The sequence below is a fragment of the Mustela putorius genome, unplaced genomic scaffold (assembly GCF_011764305.1).
Source record: "Mustela putorius furo isolate JIRA1106 unplaced genomic scaffold, ASM1176430v1.1 tig00000695_pilon_pilon_pilon, whole genome shotgun sequence".
Lineage (NCBI taxonomy): Eukaryota > Metazoa > Chordata > Mammalia > Carnivora > Mustelidae > Mustela > Mustela putorius.
Window position 1 is genome coordinate 7,455,937 of NW_025421447.1, and position 21,699 is coordinate 7,477,635.

Genomic DNA, 21,699 nt, shown 5'->3' on the forward strand with positions numbered 1-21,699 from the left:
TGCTTCTGCGTCTGCAATGGGCTGCGGGGGGGGGGTGGAGGGGGCATGGGAAGGGGCAAGTGCAGGTCGCCGGGGCAATGCGGGTAGCTGAGACCCTGCTTTTGAGGTGGACGGAGCGGCGGGAGCTGGTGCCCTCGGCCCGCGCCGCGGGTGCAGGGCTCAGCCGAGGCCTGGGGCCCCGGGCTGCTGAGGAGCGGGGTGTGAAAGGAGAAGAGGAGGGCTCTACCCCCCCCCCGCCCCCACCCCAAGCAAATCACCGCAAAGCGTGCAAGTTGCCTCTCGTCCCTCACAACTGGGGCTCAGACCGGGGTTGCTTGACTGAGATAGGGCAAGGTTAAGGCCTAGGGACGAGGACACGAGGCTGTCCTGTGGGGCTGCTTCCCATGGTGGCCACAGACCAGCCAAATCCCAGCTCTGCCGTAGAGCTGGGTCCCCTGCCCGGCAGCAGAAGGAGGGCTCTCAGCCTCTGATCCCAGGCTGCAACAATAAGGGGTTTTGGGGGGATTCTGTTTGTTGTTTTTCTTTAGGGGGCAACGGTAGGCAAGGGCTGCCCTGCAGTACCCAGGTGCAAGGTACTACTGTACATGTGGATTAGCCTCCTAGGTGTGACCTTGGCAAGTTCTTGTCCTATCTCTGGGACCCCACCTATGTTATATTTGTAGGTGCTACCTATATGTTAAGTGGCTTGATCTAGAACATGGTAGGAGGTGATTATACTTGTCCCCTTCATCCCCTCTGGTCTCTCTTTAGATCCTCTAAGCAGCAGCTGTACACACAGGTTCCCAGCAGGCCTGGCCCTTCAGAAAGAAGATGGGACCAGATGAGCTGCCTATCTTGTGGGGTGGAGTAGGATGAATCTCAAAAGGGAAGGATGGCCTGTGTTAGAGGCATCATGTCCCAGGCCAGGGGTGCTCAGTGCATTCCCAGAAGGGGAGCAGAGGAAGACGGGTGGCCTTGGTGTCTGAGACAAAGAAGAGCCAGCTTCTTCCCTCCCCCACCCAGGCTTCCCAGGGCCTCTGGTGTGAGAGCCTGCCTTATGCAGCGCCCCACCTCCTCCTGGCAGAAGCCTGGAGGACTGGCTCTGTCACCAGAGGTGTCATTTCCCAGCTGTCTGGGGGAGGTGAGTGAACAAGGAGCTTGTGTCGGGTGTGGGGACTCAGCAGATCTAAGATAGAGTCTCAGCTCCCTCCCCCTCCAAGGAGGAGCCACTTCTCGGGTCCTTGTGCACTGGCTCAGCCTCTGTGAAAAGGGAGAAAAGAGCCGGCTTGCCTGGGGGCCCAGATGGCACTGTAGGGTGCTAGCTTTTGTTTTTTGGCCCTGAGGCTACTCTGTTTTCTAGCCAGAGAACAAAGATGCCAAATACCACGCTTTTAGGTTCAAAAGCTGCAGTGTCTGGGACTATGTTGGGGAAGGAGTTACAAACAGGCAGACGTCCCACCCCCACTGGCCCCTGCTACCCTCCCTGCACTAGCTGGAGAGAAGCTAGTGGAGAGCCAGCCAAGATGTTAGACCTTGTTTTCAGAGTGAGCTTCATTTCCCCCAATGGCCAAGTCCAGAGAACATGGGAGGGACAGAACCCAGAATACACCTGGGGAGTCAAGGCCATGGAGTGTGACTTGGAAAGCTGGCAAAGGGCTCTTGGGTCCTGAGGCAGCAGCAGGAGGGTAGAAATGAGGCCATGTCTGATCCATTGACATGGGGACCTGGGAAGATTTATATCAAGGGAGGACTGTCCCTGCCAACCCCCTTAAGTCACGGTGCTAAGGGACTCCTCAAATTTAAATCAATGGTGGAGTCAGGAGAAGGGGATGGCGTGGGATGACGGAGTTCACCTGGAAATGGATAAGGGAATGTTTTCTGCAAGCAGTAGAATGAAGACCCAAAATAGAAGGTGAAGTAAAGAAAAATAGAGCATTATCTTTGCAGACTGAGACAGTGGCTTCCGCATTTGCCTGCTTTGGGGTTTGGAGGCCAAATCTCTGGGTCCCACTGCCAAGGCTCATGGAAAAGATGTGGGCAGATCCTAGTTCATTTCCAACAAGCACCTCTGGTGACTGACAGGCGGCCAGGAGAAGAACTTTAGTGAATGTCTTCTCTCCTGTCTTCCTCTTCTAAGGACACCGGACTTAGATATTAGGATGGGACTGGGGGTGGGTCATTCCCACGTTGACTCATGAACTTGTTCCATGAGTCAAAACCTCACCACATGGTAATTAATTTCAGAAACCTTGTGTGTCCCTCAGTGCTAGTAAGGACAAGGCCTTTTAATTAGGAGTAGAAGGAGAGTGCTCTTGGCAATGCTGCCAGGAACAGGGACCCAGGGGCTCTCCCCACCTCTGTCCCCATCAGCTATCAAGCCTGTGACCTCTGTGACCTCTCGCTGAGCACTCCCCCTCTCCCCACCAGTTCTGGAAGGCATGGGGGCTGCCTGTCCAGCCCTGAACTCCTGCAGGGAAAGGAAACTCCCAGGCGCCTTTTTTTTTTTTTTTAAGATTTTATTTATTTATTTGACAGAGAGAGAGATCACAAGTAGGCAGAGAGGCAGGCAGAGAGAGAGAGAGAGAGAGAAGCAGGCTCCCCGCTGAGCAAAGAGCCCGATGTGGGGCTCAATCCCAGGACACTGAGATCATGACCTGAGCCACCCAGGCGCCCCCCAGGCGCCCCCCAGGAGCCTATCTTGAGCTAGGGGCTTCACATGGATTTAGATGCGCTCCATTTAATTACACATTAATGTGACTTTATTCTCCTTGCAAAATAATAAATCAGGGGCACCTGGGTGGCTCAGTGGGTTAAGCCTCTGCCTTCAGCATTGGCCTTGGGCTTTCTGCTCAGTGGAGAGCCTGCTTCCTCCTCTCTCTGCCTGCCTCTCTGCCTACTTGTGATCTCTGTCAAATAAATAAAATCTTTAAAAAAAAAATAAAAAATAAAAACACAAACACGCACAGACTATATGCATTAAGCCCCTTCCTTTTTTTTTTAGCTTTCCAATTACAGGGGTTTTTTTTTTCTTGTGCCCTCCCCCCCAACCCGTAACTATCTCTGTATTTTCCATTTCGTTTTTATTTTTACTGTTTTTGAGACACAGAGAATATGAGTGGGCGTGGGGAGAGAGAGTCAGAATCTTAGGGAGTGGTCCCAACCCGGGGCTCAATCTCAGGACCATGAGATCATGACCTGAGCTAAAACCAAGAGTTGGATGCTTAACTGGCTGAGCACCCAGGTGACCCCCTTCCAGTTTTGGGTGGGTTTTTTGGGGGGTTTGCGATGTGGGTTTTTTTGTGTGTTTTTTTGGTTGTTTGTTTTTTGCTTTTTTAACATATGGGAGGATTCTCTTTCTCATTTTGCGGGACTCCCTCAAATGTCTGCTGGTCCTTGGCTTTAAAAAGGAGCCACCAAGAGGCTGATTGGAAGGGGTGTGTAGTGTGTGTGTGTGTGTGTGTGTGTGTGTGTGTGTGTGGTGGTGGGGGAGGATTTATTGACCCTTGGCTTTCCCTGCAGGACGGTGGATGCCTTTTAACTGGGATTCGGAAATGTTGATAGGTGGCAGGCTTTCTCTGGGGCTGTTCAGTTTTCTGAGAGAAGCCTATCCTCCACTCTCCCTCCCCACCCTCTCCGTGTGTGGAGGGGCGAGAATCTGGAGCCAGATGGGGGCTCCTGCTTGTAGCCTCAAGCCTCCGGTCTACTGCTCCTGCTATCCCCAAGTCCAAAGCCTCCCTGAAAATCAGGATGTGGGGGATGGTATGTGCGACTCAGAGGGGAGAAGGGAGGGAGCTCGAAAGGTTTCAACAATTTGAATCTGGGATCTCAGCCACCACTGTCCCCCCACCAAGGTTCAGCCAGGCCTTGACAGGAATCCGGTGACCTTCAGAATCTCCGGATGTCACGTCTGGACTCCCCCTGTCCTTGCTTGCCCTGCAATCTGCCTTCAGCCGCTGCTGAAGTCTCCTGTCCTCTGCTATCTCTCTGGTCTCTTGGTCCTTGTCGATGTACCTATCAGGCTTTGACTCCTCTCTTGTTACTTCCGTTCTGGAAGGGAGGGAAGGCAAATGTTCGGGATGGTCTTATTTAGCCAGAAAGCGCACCACTGTTTACTGCTTCAGCACTGGCTTTTAGGTTGTTTCCAATTCTTTTGCTCTTAGGAAGCTCTTAACAGTGCTCTTAGGAAGGCTGCTGTAAATAGTCCCCAGGATCAACCAACTCAGAACAGTCCTGTGGGGGCGGTCCTGTCTTGATCTTACATTTGGGGAAACTGAGCTCAGAGAAATGCCTTGATGGAATCTTTGTAAGTTTCTTTCACATATAGAATACCCCTTTAAAGAGTTTTGTTTGTGTGTTTGTGTGCTGTTGTTGTTGTTTGTATAAGGGCACCTGGGTGGCTCAGTCAGCTAAGTGTCTGCCTTCAGCTCAGGTGCTGATCCCAGGGTCCTGGGATCGAGTCCTGCTTCGGTATGCCTCCTCCCCCTGCTTGTGCTTTCTCTGACAACGAAAGAAAAGAGCCATTTGTATAAAACATATATATATACATAAGGTGGTATCTTTTTAACCCGTGCCAAGCACAGTGCCAGAAACAAGGTCAGTGAATGAGTAATGAACGACAAGAAACTACGGTTTCAGCGCAGGGTGTTGTAAAAGCCAACCCAGCACAGCAGGCAAACGGATTGCAAATGGGTAGTGCCTAGGCACCTGTTTGGGGTGAATGGGTTCAGGCAGGGCCTGTGTGCCCATGGTTCCCATGAGGACAGCCCCGTTTGGGCTGGGCAGCTCCTGTCCGAGCAGAGCCATGTGGATGTGCATGGTGGGAAAGCCAGGTGCCAGAGCACGGTGTGGGTAAGACAAGACGTAAGCAGATCACAGTCTTCTGGACCTGGGACGTTTCCTGGTCCCAAATCCTGACTCTGCAACCCTCTACTCATTAGAGACTCACTGGGGTTTACAGGTTCCTCCTGTGTTTGCTGGGAGGTGTAGGGGGCTCCAGACTGAAGGGGTCACATGCTAATCTCCCCTCCATCTCATACACCATGTCCAGAGCCTGGCAGGTAGATGATGCTGAATGAAGGCCTGTTGGCTTTTTTTTTTTTTTTTTAAGTAATATCAACACCTACCATGGGGCTCGAACTCCCAGCCCCCAGATCAAGCTTTGGATGCTCTATGGACTGAGCTTGCCAGGCGCCCCTCAGTGACGACTGAATGAGTCAATGGAGTTGGCCTGATGGCCAGACTTGGGTTCTCGCCCCAGCTCTCCATTTGCATCAAGTTAGTGGCCTTTCTTTGGGCCTCATGTTCCTCATTGGTGAAACGAGCCCTCTTTCATTCTCCTGTGCTGACACCAGGAGCCTCAGTAATACCCAAGAAAGATCATCAAAACGCAGTGTGTTTGTCAGTTAGACCTCAGTAAAGCTGACGGGGGGCGGAGGCACAACCACCCAAGACATTGCAGTTTTTCATGGAAGTTACAGTCAAGACACTTGCCAACACAGCTCAAACTGATTTCAACCAAGAAGGAGAATGTGAGGGCTCTCTCGCTGCAGGCTGACTGGAAATAGCAGGAAACAGGCATTCCCCCTGATGTCATCGGAAATCTATTTCTCCTTGCTAAGCTTTGCTGGACTCTCACTTAGCTTGATTTCCAAACAGGGAACATGAGCAGCTGTAGGCTCCCATTCTTTTTTTTTTTTTTTTAAAAGATTTTATTTATTTATTTGACAGACAAAGATCACAAGCAGACAGAGAGGCAGGCAGAGAGAGAGAGGAGGAAGCAGGTTCCCCGCTGAGCGGAGAGCCTGATGCGGGGCTCGATCCCAGGACCCTGGGATCATGACCTGAGCCGAAGGCAGAGGCCTTAAACCACTGAGCCACCCAGGCGCCCCTGTAGGCTCCCATTCTTTATAAAAATGTTATAGTTTTGTCTTTTTAAATAGTGTGTGTGCCTCAAGAGTGCAAAGTACACAAGAGCCCCTGGAGAAAATCTCCCTCAACACCAGTCTTCCCAGTTACCTCGGGCCTCCTTCCAGACATGGGCACTGTGCATGGTTTCCTCTTTTTACACGGATGGAGGCAAACTATAGAAACCATGCCACAGGGTCTTTTTGTCACTTAACCCATGGAGATTGTTTTTTTATTTTTTTAAGTTTTTTATTTAAGTAAACTCTGCACCCCATGTGGGTCTCCAAGTCATGACCCTGAGATCGAGAGTCCCAGGATCCTCCCACTGAGCCGGGGAGGGAAAGGACCCCTCTTCGAGAGTCTTTCTTTCCTGGCCACCGAGTATTACACTGTAATATAATTTCACCAATCTCCTGGTGACAGACATAATTTGCAAACTCAAGCAAAGCTGTGAAGAATAATCATGTTCACATCACACCTACGTGCAAAAAGGCAGAGCTAGCTCCTAGTTGTGAAAGTCTTAGGTCAGGAGTGCCTGGGTAGCTCAGTGGGTAAAGCCTCTGCCTTCAGCTCAGGTCATGATCCCAGGGTCCTGGGTTCAAGCCCACATGGCCCTGGGATTAGCCCACATTGGGCTCTGCTCAGTGAGGAGCCTGTTTCCCCTTCTCTCCCTCTGTCTACTTGTGATCTCTGTGTGTCAAATAAATAAATAAAGTCTTTAAAAAAAAAAATCCTAGGTCAAAAGGGTATGAGGATTTGTGGTTTCAACTAGTTTTTGATTTTTGTGGCTATTGCCAAATTGGGCTCTGTGTGTCACCCATTTTTACTCCCACCAACAAAGAGGTGAGTCCTGTTTTCCCTAAACCCACGCCCTCTTCAACTCTTTAATGACATTATTTGGGCATTACAAGTTAAGTTAAACATGATTTGCATTTCTCCTATGGTGAATAAGCCTAGGCATCTTTTCATGTATTTGAGAGATCTTTGTATTTCCTCTCCTGTAAAAGATCCGTATGATTTTTCTGTCCTTTATTATTGGACTACTGGTATATTTCTTACGGATTTGTAGACTTCTGTGTTTTAGGGTTAGCCCTTTCTCTGCAGTATGAATTCTATTTTCCCTAGATTGTCATTTATGTTAGCTTTCGCTTATGATTTTTTTTTACCATGCATGCTTTTTACCTTTTTAATACATATTTAAATGCATCAGGCTTTTCTTTTCGGACTTCTGTGTTTTGTTTTCACACCCAGCAATGTCCTCTTCACTCCAAACTATTTACTGCTGTGGTATTCTTGCCACAGATGCACACCCTCGATCTAACGATGAGAAAACACTGCACAAATTCAGATGGAAAGGGGCCCCTGGGTGGCTCAGTGGGTTGGGCCTCTACCTTCCGCTCAGGTCATGGTCTCACGGTCCTCGGATTGAGCCCCTCATCGGGCTCTCTGCTCAACGGGGAGCCTGCTTCCCCCTCTCCCTGCCTGCCTCTCTGCCTACTTGTGATCTCTGTCTGTCGAATAAATAAATTAAATCTTTAAAAAAAAAATTCGAATGGAGAGACATTCTGCAAAACCACTCACCAGGACTCTCCAAATGCGACAAGATGGTGAAACGCAGTAAAAGGAGGAACGGAGAGACGGTCTCAGGTTGGAAAAGCCTAAGAGTGACAAGTGAATGTGATGTGTAATCCTGATTTAGAGGCTGAGGCAGAAAAGAAGAATTAGGAGGAAAGCTATTCCAATCAGAGCTGTGGATGAGTTCATAGCATGGCATGAACACTAATTTCCTGGTTTCCCTAATCATGACATGGCCACGTGAGATGCTCACGTTTGGAGGATCTGGGTGAAGGTTATACAGGAGATTTGAACAATTTTGTGACTTTTACTGTAGGTCTGAAATTAGTAAAGATAAAAGGTTAAAAATGCCAAGTTTTCGTTCAGTTCTTTTATGCTTGTATTTTTTACACTGTCACCTTTGATCTATTGGTAATAGTGGTGTAAGGTATCGATCCTTATTTTTCCCCAGACGGCTACTCAATTTTCTAATAACCTTTATTGACTAATTCCTCTTTTCCCCACTGTTTTGTTTTTTTTTTTTTAAGATTTTATTTATTTATTTGACAGAGATCACAAGTAGGCAGAGAGGCAGGCAGAGAGGAGGAACCAGGCTCTCTGCTCTGCAGAGAGCCAGACACGGGACTCAATCCCAGGACTCTGGGATCATGACCTGAGCCAAAGACAGAGGCTCAACCCACTGAGCCACCCAGGCACCCGGTTTTGGTTTTTTTTTTTTAAGTCTTTTAATTTTTGTGGGTTTTTTTTTCTTTTTTTTTTTTTTTTAAAGATTTTATTTATTTACTTGACAGAGAGAGATCACAAGTAGGCAGAGAGGCAGGCAGAGAGAGAGAGAGGAGGAAGCAGGCCCCCCGCTGAGCAGAGAGCCAGATGCGGGACTAGATCCCAGGACCCTGAGATCATGACCTGAGCCAAAGGCAGCGGCTTAACCCACTGAGCCACCCAGGCGCCCTGGGTTTTTTTTTTTCAAAGATTTTATTTATTTGTCAGAGAGAGAGAGAGAATAAGCAGGGGGAGTGGCAGAAGGAGTGGGAGAAGCAGGGCTCCCCAGGGAGCCCAACATGGGGCTGGATCCCAGTATCCCAGGGTCATGACCTGAGCCAAAGCCAGATGCTTAACAGAGCTATCCAGGCGTCCCAAATCATCTATTTAATTTTTAAACTGTCAGAAATACATAAAATTCACCATCTTTGCCATTTTTAGGTGTACAATTCAGTAGTAAGTACATTTATGCTGTTTTACAACCAATCCCTAGAATTATTTTCATCCTGCAAAGCTAAAAGGCTTTACCCTGTCAACAACTCCTCATCCCTACCCCCTCAGCCCCTGGCAGCCACCATTTACATTCTCTAAGACTCTGCTTACCTTTGGTACCTCATATGAATAGACTCAAGCAGAATTTGTCTTCCATGACTGGCATATGCTGGTTGATGAGCTAACTTCACAAAAATAGTAAGTAAAATCTTAAAAAAAAAAAAACAAAAAAAAAAAAAACAAAAACCACTATCAGTTCTCCAAAAATAGTAAGCATTTATGTATGTACATAAGTTTATTATAAATCTTACTGATTCAAAGGATGTATAAGACAGAACTTACAAATAATAAAACATACAATTTCTTAAACTGTAAATTCCACTCTTGTGTTCATGACTACGTAGACCGAGTTGTGTCCCAACTCCAAGGTATCTCCAGTATGAATGTTGATTGGTATTTTAATTCACGTTTTTGAGTAAGACGAAAATGAAACACTGGGGATGTGTGAAGACTTCACTCATTCTTCAATGACTTAACGAACTTCTTTGCTGAATCTGACAATAGTTTGCAACTTCTGGGGGGAATCCCATTTTGTGTGCCATTCACATTTTAACAGGCATGACATTTTTCAATTTAACCTGCATTATTAACATTTCCTCCATCACCTTCTTAAATCCAGACAACCAACTAAGCCCGATATGTAGCATTCGCCAATTTCTGGGGTGTAAATACTCCTACTGGGGCCAAATTCAAAATGTCAACTTGATGTCTCTATGAGTTGGGAAGAGAAACACAGATTACTGGCCCATCCTTATACAGCACCGCCACTATACAGACACAATACACGTAAATGAGCTCCAGAGCACATGACAGTAAAACGTGGAAAATAATCAGGAACCTGAAACTAATGGAACACTGTGTGTCAACTATACTCAGTAAAAATAAATAAAATTCCTACAAACTAAAAAAAGAAACAAAAAAAAATCAGTTAGTAATGAGTTTTGCATATATTACCTCTGGGATTCTTTTTTTGTTTGTTTGTTTACACATCTGTTTTTAAATATAATTCATCTGTGGAGTTTACATGATTTCTGATAATAGCTGTGGCGCAACTAGCCCACAGTGTTTCTGAACAAAAAGTCCGCTTTCAGCAATCAGCGAACCCCATCCGTGGGTGCGGGCAACAGCCAGAATGCTGTGGAATGTGACCTTCCCGACTAGCCTGTAAGCACGACCCGCAATGTCCACCTTCCTTGCCTCCAGCACAGTCTACCCCCCAATTCTGCTCCAGCCACACCGCCAGACCCCAGGAGCCACAGGATCTGTGGTGGCTGAGGCTGAGCAGGGATCATGTTGAGCACGACTCCCGCAATGCCTACCACAGTGCCTACCACAGTGCCTTTGCATGCAGTTGGGTGCTCAGTAAGTAGCCAATAAACGCTCTAGATAAAAGGCTCCCAGAAGGGACAGGTGCGGAGGGAAAAGTTGATTCCATGTGTGTGAGGCATCACCTTGGACACCTTTGCTTATTTAGAATGGCCTGGGCTCCATCATTTAGGACAGAGAAACTTTCCGCACATAACACTGACCTGCGCGAGGAAACCGGACCTCGCGAACACTCGTCGTGGGACAGGACAACCCTTCACACTTTGCTAGCTGCTAGCGCTTCTGCACTAGGCCCAACTGTGTTTCCAAAGGCTCCCTCTTACCACGTTCCGGCCGCGTGCAAGCCACCAGAGGTGCGGGCTCCCACCACACCCATGGTGCCACCCCCGGGGAAGCCGTGCCCATCTTCCGGAGCCGGTGGTCCTCTCTGCCAGGGAGAGAGGAAAAGGGCGAACCACCAAGTAGGAGCGACAAGAACAGTGACTTACTACAAATCTCGAGACACCCACGGCACTGCCCACGCCGCAGTCCCGATACGAAGAGAAACCTTTATCATTGACTGACAAAGGGTTCTGATTTTCAGTAACGAATGAAAACGTAGCAAATGCGTTCCTAACAACCAAAAGAAAGCCAAAAAACTACCCGTTTCTAACGAATAAAAGTTGCGATCGCCAGGCAGAATCAGATAGGAGCAACCGGGGTGTTGCAAGTCCCGGCCACGCAGAGACGCTAATCACGCATCATGCGAACTCCAATCATCATGTTCCAATCTGCCCTCCCAAAGGAGGAACAGGTAAGGATTATCCTACCTGACGATAAAAGAGCTTTTCTGCGCATTCCTTACTCAGGGCAAAGGAGGCCGCTTTCGCTTAGGGTGAGTAAATAACGCGCGGACCCCAGCAACCTGAAATTATCTAGGCTCTCCCATTTCTACTGCTACATGTATTTGCAGTTACTAAAGACATTCCCCCCACCCCCGACATTTGGCTGCAAAAAACCTGATAATAATAATAATAAACGAATCCCTCCCAGAATGCTCCACTCAGGAGCTTGGCACCCTAACAGCACTTGTTATTTACATATCCCCGCCTACTTCCTTCCGCTATTCGCTACCGTAATAACCAAAATAAAAGCGAAACTAGGAGCTGACAGTGCAAAGCTGCAAAATAGTCCTGCGTTTCCTTAGTAGTTTGGCCACCCCAATCCTCCCCTAAACGTTTTTTAAAGTCTTGATCTTACTCTAAAATATATTTTATTACAAAGCACTGAATAAAACGCTGATCATCCCAGACTCGAGTGATAATTACCCTAACAGGAAAATCCTCCACCAAATGCAGTGTTACTGTGGAGGGCTGAAGATGTCCTTTCTTCTTCCAGGAATGGTGAGTTGTCCCTTGCTCCTCCAACCTTCAATCCTATGCTCCTGGCATGAACGTATCAGAAAGGTTTCTTTTTCAGCCCAAAGACGCTGATGAACAATGCTATTTCGGTGATAGCGGGGAGGGCACTGCGGACAGAAGGGGTGGATTCAAGGATCCTTCCAAAAAAAAAAAAAAAAAAATCCCCAAATTCCCAAACCAGAGACTCCACCCCTAAAGTGTAGGAGATGGGGGACTTCAAGAGACTACAGCAGATTAAATGGATCCGCTATATCCTCCCAGACCATGGAGTAAAAAGGCCTGCGTGGGGGAGGCCTTCAGAATGAGTAAACCTTCCTCCCCTATCCCAAACATTGGCGGCCACCATACCTGCAGAAGACAAAAATGTACCAGTATGTGGTGCACTCCCAACGCTCGAATATGAAAAAGGACAGGGCCACGGACGCACTACAGTGAGCCCCAATGGCTTGGGAATGCACTAGAGTCAAGGAACGCCTTTGGTTCAATAGGTGGTGATGAGCCACAAAAGGCATTGCTGGGGGACGCCTGGGTGGCTCAGTTGGTTAAGCAGCTGCCTTCGGCTCAGGTCATGATCCCAGCGTCCTGATATCGAGTCCCACATCGGGCTCCTTGCTCGGCAGGGAGCCTGCTTCTCCCTCTGCCTCTGCCTGACATTGTCTGCCTGTGCTCACTCTCCGCCCCCCCCCCACAAATAAATAAAATCTTAAAAAAAAAAAAAAAAAGGCATTGCTGGGACTGGCGTCTGAACTGTTTCACCCCCTGCTCCCGCACCACACTGCAAAGGCTAGAGCCTGCAGCCCTGACTTCTGAGTTCTAGAACAGCCATGTGAGTACAGACCAGGGCTGGGCCTGCACAGCTGGGATCCCAGGCTACCCCAACCCAGTGTCTAGGGGCCTACCTGGATCCTTCAGGTCCAGGGCGCCCATCTACCCCAGGCACACGAGAATACTCACAGTGACTTTACACACTGCTGGAAATCACCAGGCAGCAGCCTGGTCTTCCCAGCTACAATTCAAGTGTCAAGAGCCTTCCCCGGTCCATCTTGTTCATATCTCTCTCTCTCTCTCTTATTCATTTATTTAGCTGTCTCTTCTGAGTTTCCACAGTGCCTCTTCCTATCTTTACACACTCCTATAGCCCAGAGCTGCTCACACTGGGTTACAGAATGTCTGAGCTTCTATCTCTTCTTCAAGGTGGAAAACTGTCTTTTACTCCCATTTGGGATCTCAGTGCTTGGTGCATGGCGGGAGCTTAATAAATCTTCCACATTGCCTAAGAAGATCTGTGAACTGGAGAGGCTGTTTGCCTCGGCCAGAGCACGAGTTAGGTGGCTGGAGGGAGTGGAGATGGAAATGCGCCGTGCATAAAAGGATACAGATGAGGCTCTGGGTGCTGTTGAACATGGAAACTCCCGAGAAGAAACCCGCCAGCTCCACTGCAAAGAGGCCAAGGGTGACTGAGAGCGCTACCACCAGCCTGCAGAGAGGAAGGGGACAGGCTCAGGTCTCCTGGACTTCTTCGATGATCCCTCCACTCTCACTACCTCTGAATTCTGACCACCGCCCCCCCCCCCTCCCCGAGCGCTCACTGAATGTCCTGCTTCTCGTACTCCTCCGGGGTGAACGTGAGAGGCAGGCAGGCCTGGATGTTGCTGTCCTAGGGAGCAGAGCAGAGCGGAAGAAAGTGAAAGAGGGGCGGGCTGCGGGGCAGCTCCGGGGTCAGAGGGGGACGCGAGCACCCGCCCACGTAAGGTCCTGGGGAAGTGGCGCCGAGCGGCTAGGAGCACTCCAAGGTGGGAATGGAGTTGGGGGGCGGGAGGTGGTAGCCGTAGGTCTTACCCGGGACCAGAACAAGGTGATGACGACCACCAGATGCGCCAGGAGCGTCAGGAAGCGAGAGGGCACAAGCCCCGAGATCCGGCCCATGGCCCCGCGGGGGCAGGGGTACCGAATGCAGCGGAGGCCGCGCTCCGCTGGGCTGAAAGCTCAGGAAGGGCCACTCCTCAAGTCTCGCGGGCCCGCACGCAAAAATTCGACTGCCGCCTCCTTCCCGCTCGCGCTGGCACCTCCCAGTTGCCTTGGCAACCGCGTCCGCGGTTGCGGCGGCCAGCTCTCGGGAAATCTCGCGAGAGCAGTCACTTCTCCAGCGGCGGCAGCCTTCAGCCCCCAAGTCGCGGGTGGCAGCGAGGGGCGTGGTGCGGCCCTCGGTCCGCGCCGCTTGGCCTGGGAGGGCCCGCGGCTCGAGGTGCTCTCCAGACACTGCTGTCCCCGTCGCGCCCGTCTTAGGGCGCCGCCGGGCCTAAGGCAGGGACACTCTCTCCCTCCTCCGCCTCCCCGTGCTCCCCATCGCCCTGGGCCGCCGCAGGCGCGGGAACGGAACGCGGAGACGTGGATGCCCCTGCCTTGTCCGCCGTTACTAACTAGATGGTCACGATGTCCCTGATGATCCGAGAACCTGGGACCGGAACCTTCCTTGATCCTCTGACCTCCCTCTCCCCTCGAACCCCCAGACGACTTGGCTCAGTCTGGCGAGGGCATAGCGGAGAGCAAAAGATGGCTCTGCACGTGGAAACGAGGCGCGTCCGGGGAGGGAACGGTGACCCGGCCAAGGGCACGAGCCCTGCCCCGCTGGGAGGCAAGGAGCCGGCTGCGGCGCCGACTGTGCTCGAATTTCCTTATCTCTCCGAGGTGTGGGCACCTGACTTGGCCCAGCAGCAGTCCGGGGACCTCTTACTGTCAGCGCCCTCTCTAACCTTGGGACCTCTGCTGAGATCCTGGCAGAACGGAAAGTTCTCGCCCTTGCTCTCTGCTCCCTGGTCAGGTCCCTGCGTGCCCGGGACCTCCGCAGCCCACGTACCGGAAGGTCTCTCTTCCACTCCACCCTGGCGCTTTTAGGCCGGTCTAAGCTAAACACGCACGCCCAGGGGCCATTTCTGATTCCTAATTCCATTCAACAAATAATCATTGACCCGCTAGCAAGTGCAGGACTCTTGTCCCTGACAAGACAGAAGGCTCTACCTTCCCGGAGTTTATATTCTTCGTCAAGGAGATCGAGATGGGCCACAAACATACAAACGAATAAAAAATCCGCAGGGTAAGAGGTGCTAGAAATACATTTTTAAAAAAGGAGATGCAAGGAAAGGCCCTTTGAAAAATGAGTGATTCATTCTTCAACTTTGTTGTAGAAAATGTCAAAATTGAGAGGAAACACATTTCTGTCTTTGAGGGCCCCAATATAATAGATACATTTCCTTTTTCTAAACCAGTGGGTAAAAAAATTCAGAACTCAAAGAGATAGTGAGGAGATGTTCGCTCAAGATCATGAAAGACAAAGACTGAAGAACTCTTCCAGATTTAGGGAGACTAAAGAGATGTGACACCTTTGACTTGAGAAATATGATGGATTTTGGACCAGGTTTAAAAAAAAAAAAAGCCTCAGGGGTGTCTGGGTTGGTCAGTGGGTTAAAGCCTCTGCCTTTGGCTCAGGTCATGGTCCCAGGGTCCTGGGATCGAGCCCCGGCATCCAGCCCCGCATTGAGCCCCACATGAAGCTCTCTGCTGGGCAGGGAGCCTGCTTCCTCCTCTCTCTCTGCCTGCCTCTCTGCCTACTTGTGATCTTTGTTTGTCAAATAAATAAATAAAACCTTAAAAAAAAAAAAGCCTCAAACACTATCTTTTGTTGCAAAGGACATCAGTGGAACAATTGGGAAACTGGAATGAGGTCTCTAGTTTAGGTACCAGTAATATCCGTGTTAATTACCTCATTTTTAATAATTCTACTGCCGTTATGGGAAAGACTGTCCTTGCTAGAAAATGCACATTATTTTAGGGGTAAAGGAGCATTATGTCTGCAATATACTCTCAAATAGTTTAGAAAAATATGTATGTATCTGTAGAGCCAGAAAGAGAGGCAATGATGGAGCGAACACAGTCTCCGAAAGTACATGGGAATTCTCTGTATTTTATATATATGTTTTTAAAAAGATTTATTTATTTACGGGGGGCAGACAGGGAGAGAGAGAATCTCAGGCAGACTTCCTGGTGAGCACAGAGCCAGACAAGGGACTGGATCTCACAACCCAGACATCATGACCAGAGCTAAAACTAAGAGTCAGACGCTTATCCAACTGAGCCACACAGGCACCCCTTATATTTATTATTTTTTTTAATATTTTATTTATTTATTTGACAGAGGGAGAGAGAGATCACAAGCAGGCAAAGAAGCAGGCAGAGAGAGGGGGAAGCAGGTTCCCTGCCAAGCAGAGAGCCCGACTCAGGGTTCGATTCCAGGACCCTGGGATCATGACCTGAGCTGAAGGCAGGGGCTCAACCCACTGAGCCACCCAGGTGCCCCTATATTTATTATTTTAAGTAAGCTCTACACCCAAGCTGGGGCTTGAACTCATGACTCCAAATCAATAGTCACCTGCTCTATGTAACTGAGCCGGCCATGTGTCCCTCTCCGTATTATTTTTGCAACTCTTCCATAAATCAGATTATTTAAAATAAAAAGTTTTAAGCGATAGCCCTTCCTAAAGTTTCCTTTTCGGTCTTCTATAATATTATCATTGAGACATTTAAATTGCTTTATAAAAAGAAGGAATGACTTTCTGGGGTTGATGGTCCCTATATGTTAAACAACTATACATTGAATCTATGCAGTGACGTTTTCCTATAAAACCATCTCTTTAAAGGGCAGTGCAGTCTTAAATTTCATAATGGATAATGGAGACAATGTGGTCACCAAAACCCACAAAATAAAAAACACAATCATTTAGACTTTTCAGAGGAATTATCTGTATAAAGAGTGAGATTCAGCCATGTCTCTGAATAATAATAATAATTATTATTATTATTATTTTACTCTAGAAAAATTGGATGGAAATCACATGTTACCCGCATGGGCTTTCTGAGCTCTCAGGTGTGTAGGGGAGGTTTTCTCTTTAACTGTTGAACTGTTTTAAAATAGGGGCACCTGGGTGGCTCAGTGGATTAAGCCACTTCTTTTGGCTAGGGTCATGATCTCGGTGTCCTGGGATTGAGCCCCTCATCGAATTGGATTCTCTGCTCAGCGGGGAGCCTGCATCTCTCTCTCTCTCTCTCTCTCTCTCTCTGCCAAGTGGATAAATAAAATCTTTAAAAAAATTTTTTTTAAAGTTCTGAAAATATTTTGAAACCTTCCCCCATCTCAGGAGGGACAGGCAAACTCTGTCTTCATCTCAGGAGGGACAAGCAAAGTACAGTGGACCCAACTGCTTCTCTCTTTGGAGGTGACCCTCATCCATATGAGACCCTCAAGACAAGTGACAATGTTGATGTCCTAAGTACAATGAGAGGCCGACTCCATGTGAGCATAGCATAGCAAGCACGAAAATATTGAGTGCACAGATAAGACCCAAGGGCTGAAGGGGTCCTCCCTTCGCCTCTAACTCACATGACTTTTTCTCCTGGGAATGAGAAGGCCAGGCCACTGTCATTACCAACCTCCCCCAGTAACAGTTGTCAAGTCTGACATTTCACAGACGAAGGAAACACTTTCAACCACTGCAAGTGAGCAAAACCCAGGACCTCTTTTTGTAAGATCTTCCAAAGTTGTGGAACAAAGAGAATGTAGAGGAGTCAGCCAGCCATGGGGAAAAGATTGGGGAAAGAACTTTCCAGACGTAGGTACAGCGAGGGCGAAGGTCCTTTAGGTGGGAACGAGGCCAGAACAGGCCAGTCTGTTCGTTGAACAGAAAGAAGCTGGTATGTCTGGAGGCTAGTAATGGGAGGGGAAGAAGAGATTAAGGTGGGGTGGGGTAGGATGGGGTTGGGTGGGATGGGCAGACACAGGTGCGAGGCTTGCAGCCTGGGGGAGAGACCTGGTCAGGTCTGTGTTCTAGAAGACGACTTTGTGGAGAATGGATTTTGAGATGTTAGGGAGCAGGCATGTGAAGAGGCTGCTGTAGTGATCCCAGGACGGACAGAATGAGATTAGGCCAGAGTGAAATAAAGAAAGTGGAACAAAGTGTCATGAATCAAGAGATCATTAAAAGATAAGAAGGTCTAAACATGAGTGGGTGATGAAAAAGGAAGGGGTCAAGGATGACAGAATTTGGGGCTCCCCCATCTGCAAGTGTGGGGCATTCTGCTTATAATAGGCTTCCCGCCTAGGGAACCTACTAGATACTAAGAACTGGGTAGTCACATTTCACATTATGAATTAATAACAGTGAGCAGGAGTTTAGGTCTGTCCTGCCACTCTCCATGATGACCTTGGTTCGCAGAAGCCTGCCACACAGAGGTCACACAAATTTGAGTGTTAGAGCCACCCTGTGGCCACAGGAGGTACTGCTGGTGAGCTGGTGCGTCCTTCCCTTCGCAGGGGGTCCAATGACTCCACCCTGGGCTGGACCCTTGCTGTCCAGCCCTGATGGACATCTGCTCTGGTCAGAAAAAAGCTCAGGGGAAAAAATTCGAACATATGTAAAAATAAAGCAAACAGAAGGGTGAATCCCTTTGAAGCCTGCCATTCTGCTCCATCAGTTACCAACAGAACACCAACCTTGTTCAGCCCAAGTTCCTCCCAGCGGCACTAATTATTGCCAAGCAAACCCCAGACATCACCAAATAGCTCAGATTGCCCAATATCCATCATACAGACGCATGACGAAGTCCACACCTTGCACTTGATTGATGTGCCTCTTAAATCTTTTTTTTTTTTTTTTTAATCTTCGGTTCTTCCTCTTTGTTCTCCTTCCTTGCAGTTTCCTTGATGAAGACACTGGGCCGTTGGGACAGGGACATCTGGTCCTGTCATTTCATATGTTCCTCTGTGTCCTGTGTTTCCTGTAGACTGGTTGCTAGATCTAGTGTTTACTGAGTCTCACATTCATTTTTCCAGTAAACAGACATCACGGGAGTTGGCTTGTATTTCTGATCCTGTCCCATCAGGAGGCCCATCCTGGCCGCTTGTCTCTTTTTTTCCGGTGTTTGATCTGAGCAGTGGAGTCAGGCATAGTCAGACCGACGGAAGCATTACAAAGTTCCCATTAGGTTTTCACACACGGGTTTCATTGATCGCTGCTGCCTAGCCTCATTCTTGCAGGAAGCGTTGCAAAACAGGGGTGTCTTAATTGCATCGTTCCTTTCTGCACTTGTCACCTGTTATTCTTCCATAAATAAATAAGAATGTGCCTTTGTCAACTTTTTGTTTACCTTGAAATACAGGTTACCCAGGAAAAGCTGGTTTTTGTTTTTGTTTTGAGAGAGGCCAGACATCCAAATTCTTACTCCAGTTACAAATGTTAGCATCCAACTAAATGGTGGGAAAAAAAAAAAAAGGGAGAAAAATACCCCTGATGACAAGAGCATATACAGCATACAACTGCCCCAGGCCACCAGCTTTCAGCCTGTGGACCAGCACCGCCCAGCAGAACTTTTCGTTATGGAAATACTTCATACTGTTTCTCTCGCATGTGGTAGCCAGCTAGCTCCTCCGGGCTGCAGAACGCTTGAAACAGGGAGAGCAGAACTAAGGAACTGGATGGTTAAATTTCAGCTTCATTTGACAAGCCCCCTATTGAATAGCTCCCTCTAGTGACTAACCATATTGGGCAAGGCCCCTCTGGACAGAATTATCTACTGGTTTCTAAAACTTGGAAACTGGTGGGATAAATGGAGATTTAAACATCTGAGTATACTCTGGGTGGCGACCCTGGACTGATAATTCCTCACACCTGCTATAGAACCTTTCTGAGCCTAGAGGTCAAGTCCACATTCCCTGGTACCATGTCCACTGACCCAACTTCCCTTTCTTTCTTTCTTTTTTTTCCCCCCCTTTTTAAAGATTTTATTTATTTGACAGAGACCACAAGAGAGGCAGGGAGTGGGGAGCAGGCTCCCTGCTGAGCAGAGAGCCCAATGCGGGGCTTGATCCCAGGACCCTGAGATCATGACCCCAGCGGAAGGCAGAGACTTAACCCACTGAGCCACCCAGGCGCCCCTCAACTTCTCTTTCTAGCAAAAATTTGCACCCTATCCCATGCTCTCAGCTTCTCAGACATGTCTCCTTCCTCTATAAAGCAGGCTTTGCCCACGCTAGTGCTTTTGATAATACTATCCCTCCTTCATTTCACAAATGCTTCTGGAATATGCAGTATACCCCAGGAATTGTATGGGGTGCTAGGAATACGTATTTCCTTCTCCCGAGTAACTTAGAGTGTGGTGAGGGAAACAATTAAAAGTAGTGTTTTAAGTGTTATCCTGGAGGAGACACACAGCAAGCCTCCTCCCCAGGGAAGGGGGGAGAAGTAGGGAAGGGAAAGCTTTTGAATTGAGTCTTGAAGGGTGTGTTAGGGGTCATCCAGATAAAGAAGGATAGTGGCACAGAGACAATAGGGACTAAAGTGAGTTTAAGGAACTTGAAATGAGTCACCGTGGCTGTCACCTGGGAGGTGAGGAGGCAGTGACTGAAGAGAATCAGGTAAAGACCAGATATTAATAACAACCGTAATAGCTGATTGGGACCAGTCAGGTTCTGAGCACTTTATCTTAGGAAATATACTGCTACTGATCCATTTTCCGTATGGGGACACGGAGACGCAAGGACATTCAACAAGGAGCTCAAATCACGCGACTAGTAAGTAGCAAAGCCTATATGTGAATACTGGCAACCTGCTTCCAGGCCCACTTAAGAAGTGCGTGACCTTGGGGACCTGGGGGGCTCAGCCAGTAAGTTAGGACCTAATCTCGATGAGGATGGGGCACTGATTTTAAACCACAGTGTGATGGGAATGAGCTGGCATTTTAAAAAGATGACCTTTGGAGGTAGAGACATCAAAGAGGAGTCTAGTACAATAATCCAGCAAGGGAGGATGGGGAATGAGAGTCAGCAGAATTATGAAGGGAAATGGAATGGACAAGATTTGGGGACTGAGAATGGGGTGTGGGGGGTTAGTCAAGAGGAGACTCCCAGCCTTAGCTTAGTCACTGGTGGCAGTGCAGAAGGAGTGGGAAGGAAGGATGACAGGGTCACGGGAAGGTGTCCAGCAGGTGCTGGGCAGCTGAATCCAGAGGTGGGAGCAGGCTTCAGGAACCCTGGGCACACGGATGGCTGACTCCAGGGAAGGTGATGGCAGAGCTCTGCGGTTAAAGGACAGAGAAAGAGACGGGAGCACGGATGGGGCAGAACAGGGGAAAGCCAGCATATCGATGTCCTGACAACCCCGGGAGAAGGCTCTTAAAGATGTTGTCCAGACTCAATGAAAGCCAGGGGACGTCGGGGGTCGGGGTGGGGGGCTGTGACATCTCTGTGGACTCCGAGGACTTCGGGAGCATCACTGTACCGAACGCGCATTTGACCTGGAAGGGAAGGCGTGAGACACAGCGTGACCTCTGCCGCCGTTCTGGCCTGTTGAACGCCTTGAGAGGCAACTGGGGGGGGTCTCTGCCAGCTGCCGGTACCCCTCTCCAGAAGCTGCCAGCTCATAACGAAGTCCGCCGTGATGAAATCAGGACAGTGGCCGCCTCCGGGAAGCGGCAGGGAAGAACTTTCGGGGGGCGGGGGAGTTGAGGGAAGGAACTATAGCTTGAATGGGTTGTGGGTTGCATTTGTTGAAATTTACCAAAACACACACTTCCGGTCTGTGTACGTCTCTGCCTGTAAATTATTCCCCAGAGCCATAAGGAGTGACGAAACGACCGAAGCCGGGGCTCTACCGAATTTGACACCAGAGTCTCCGAGCCGGGGGCGAGGGCCGAGGCCGAGGCGGATAGGGGGCAACCGGGAGGAGCTGGTCTAGCGCCCCGCTGGTGCCTGGGGCGTGGGCAGAGCCTCCACGCTCTGCCCGGCTGCGTGGGTCCGTGCCACACCCCCTGCCCAGAGGCAGCTCGGGGTCGGGGGGGCTCGTGGGCAGGACGCCCGGGGCTGGGGCCCCGCGGGTGGCACGAGGCGGGCGGGACCGCGCACCCACCTCGCTGCCGGAGCTTAGGGGCTCGGGAGGGCCCTTGGCTCTCAGCCTCGATTGCCGGGACCCCGGCCGGCCGCCAAGTGGCCATGGGGAGACCTGTCCACGCCTCCGGCGGGCCGACCTCGTGGCGCAACGGTAGCGCGTCTGACTCCAGATCAGAAGGTTGCGTGTTCAAATCACGTCGGGGTCAGTTTTTTCTTGTTTTGTTTTCCACCGGGGCTTCGGTCCCTTTTATTTTCTCCCCTCCCCGG

The 21,699-nt window shown here is 49.4% G+C and overlaps 1 protein-coding gene and 2 non-coding genes across 3 annotated transcripts; 1 reads left to right on the forward strand and 2 right to left on the reverse strand.

Moving 5' to 3' along the window:
* Window positions 1-8,968: 8,968 nt before the first annotated feature.
* Window positions 8,969-13,582, reverse strand: TMEM107 (transmembrane protein 107). The gene is made up of 5 exons (XM_045083350.1): window positions 13,338-13,582; window positions 13,088-13,155; window positions 12,875-12,975; window positions 11,847-11,943; window positions 8,969-11,605 (listed from the first exon to the last, which is right to left on the reverse strand). Exons 1-5 carry the CDS (start codon window positions 13,422-13,424, stop codon window positions 11,536-11,538), a joined length of 423 nt encoding a protein of 140 aa, XP_044939285.1. The 5' UTR covers window positions 13,425-13,582; the 3' UTR covers window positions 8,969-11,535.
* LOC123392965 lies at window positions 10,779-10,914 on the reverse strand. Its single transcript, XR_006607687.1, has one exon. It is a non-coding gene; the product is annotated as a U8 small nucleolar RNA (small nucleolar RNA).
* A 7,984-nt stretch (window positions 13,583-21,566) lies between the features above and the next one.
* TRNAW-CCA lies at window positions 21,567-21,638 on the forward strand. The gene has a single exon. It is a non-coding gene; the product is annotated as a tRNA-Trp (tRNA).
* Window positions 21,639-21,699: the final 61 nt, after the last annotated feature.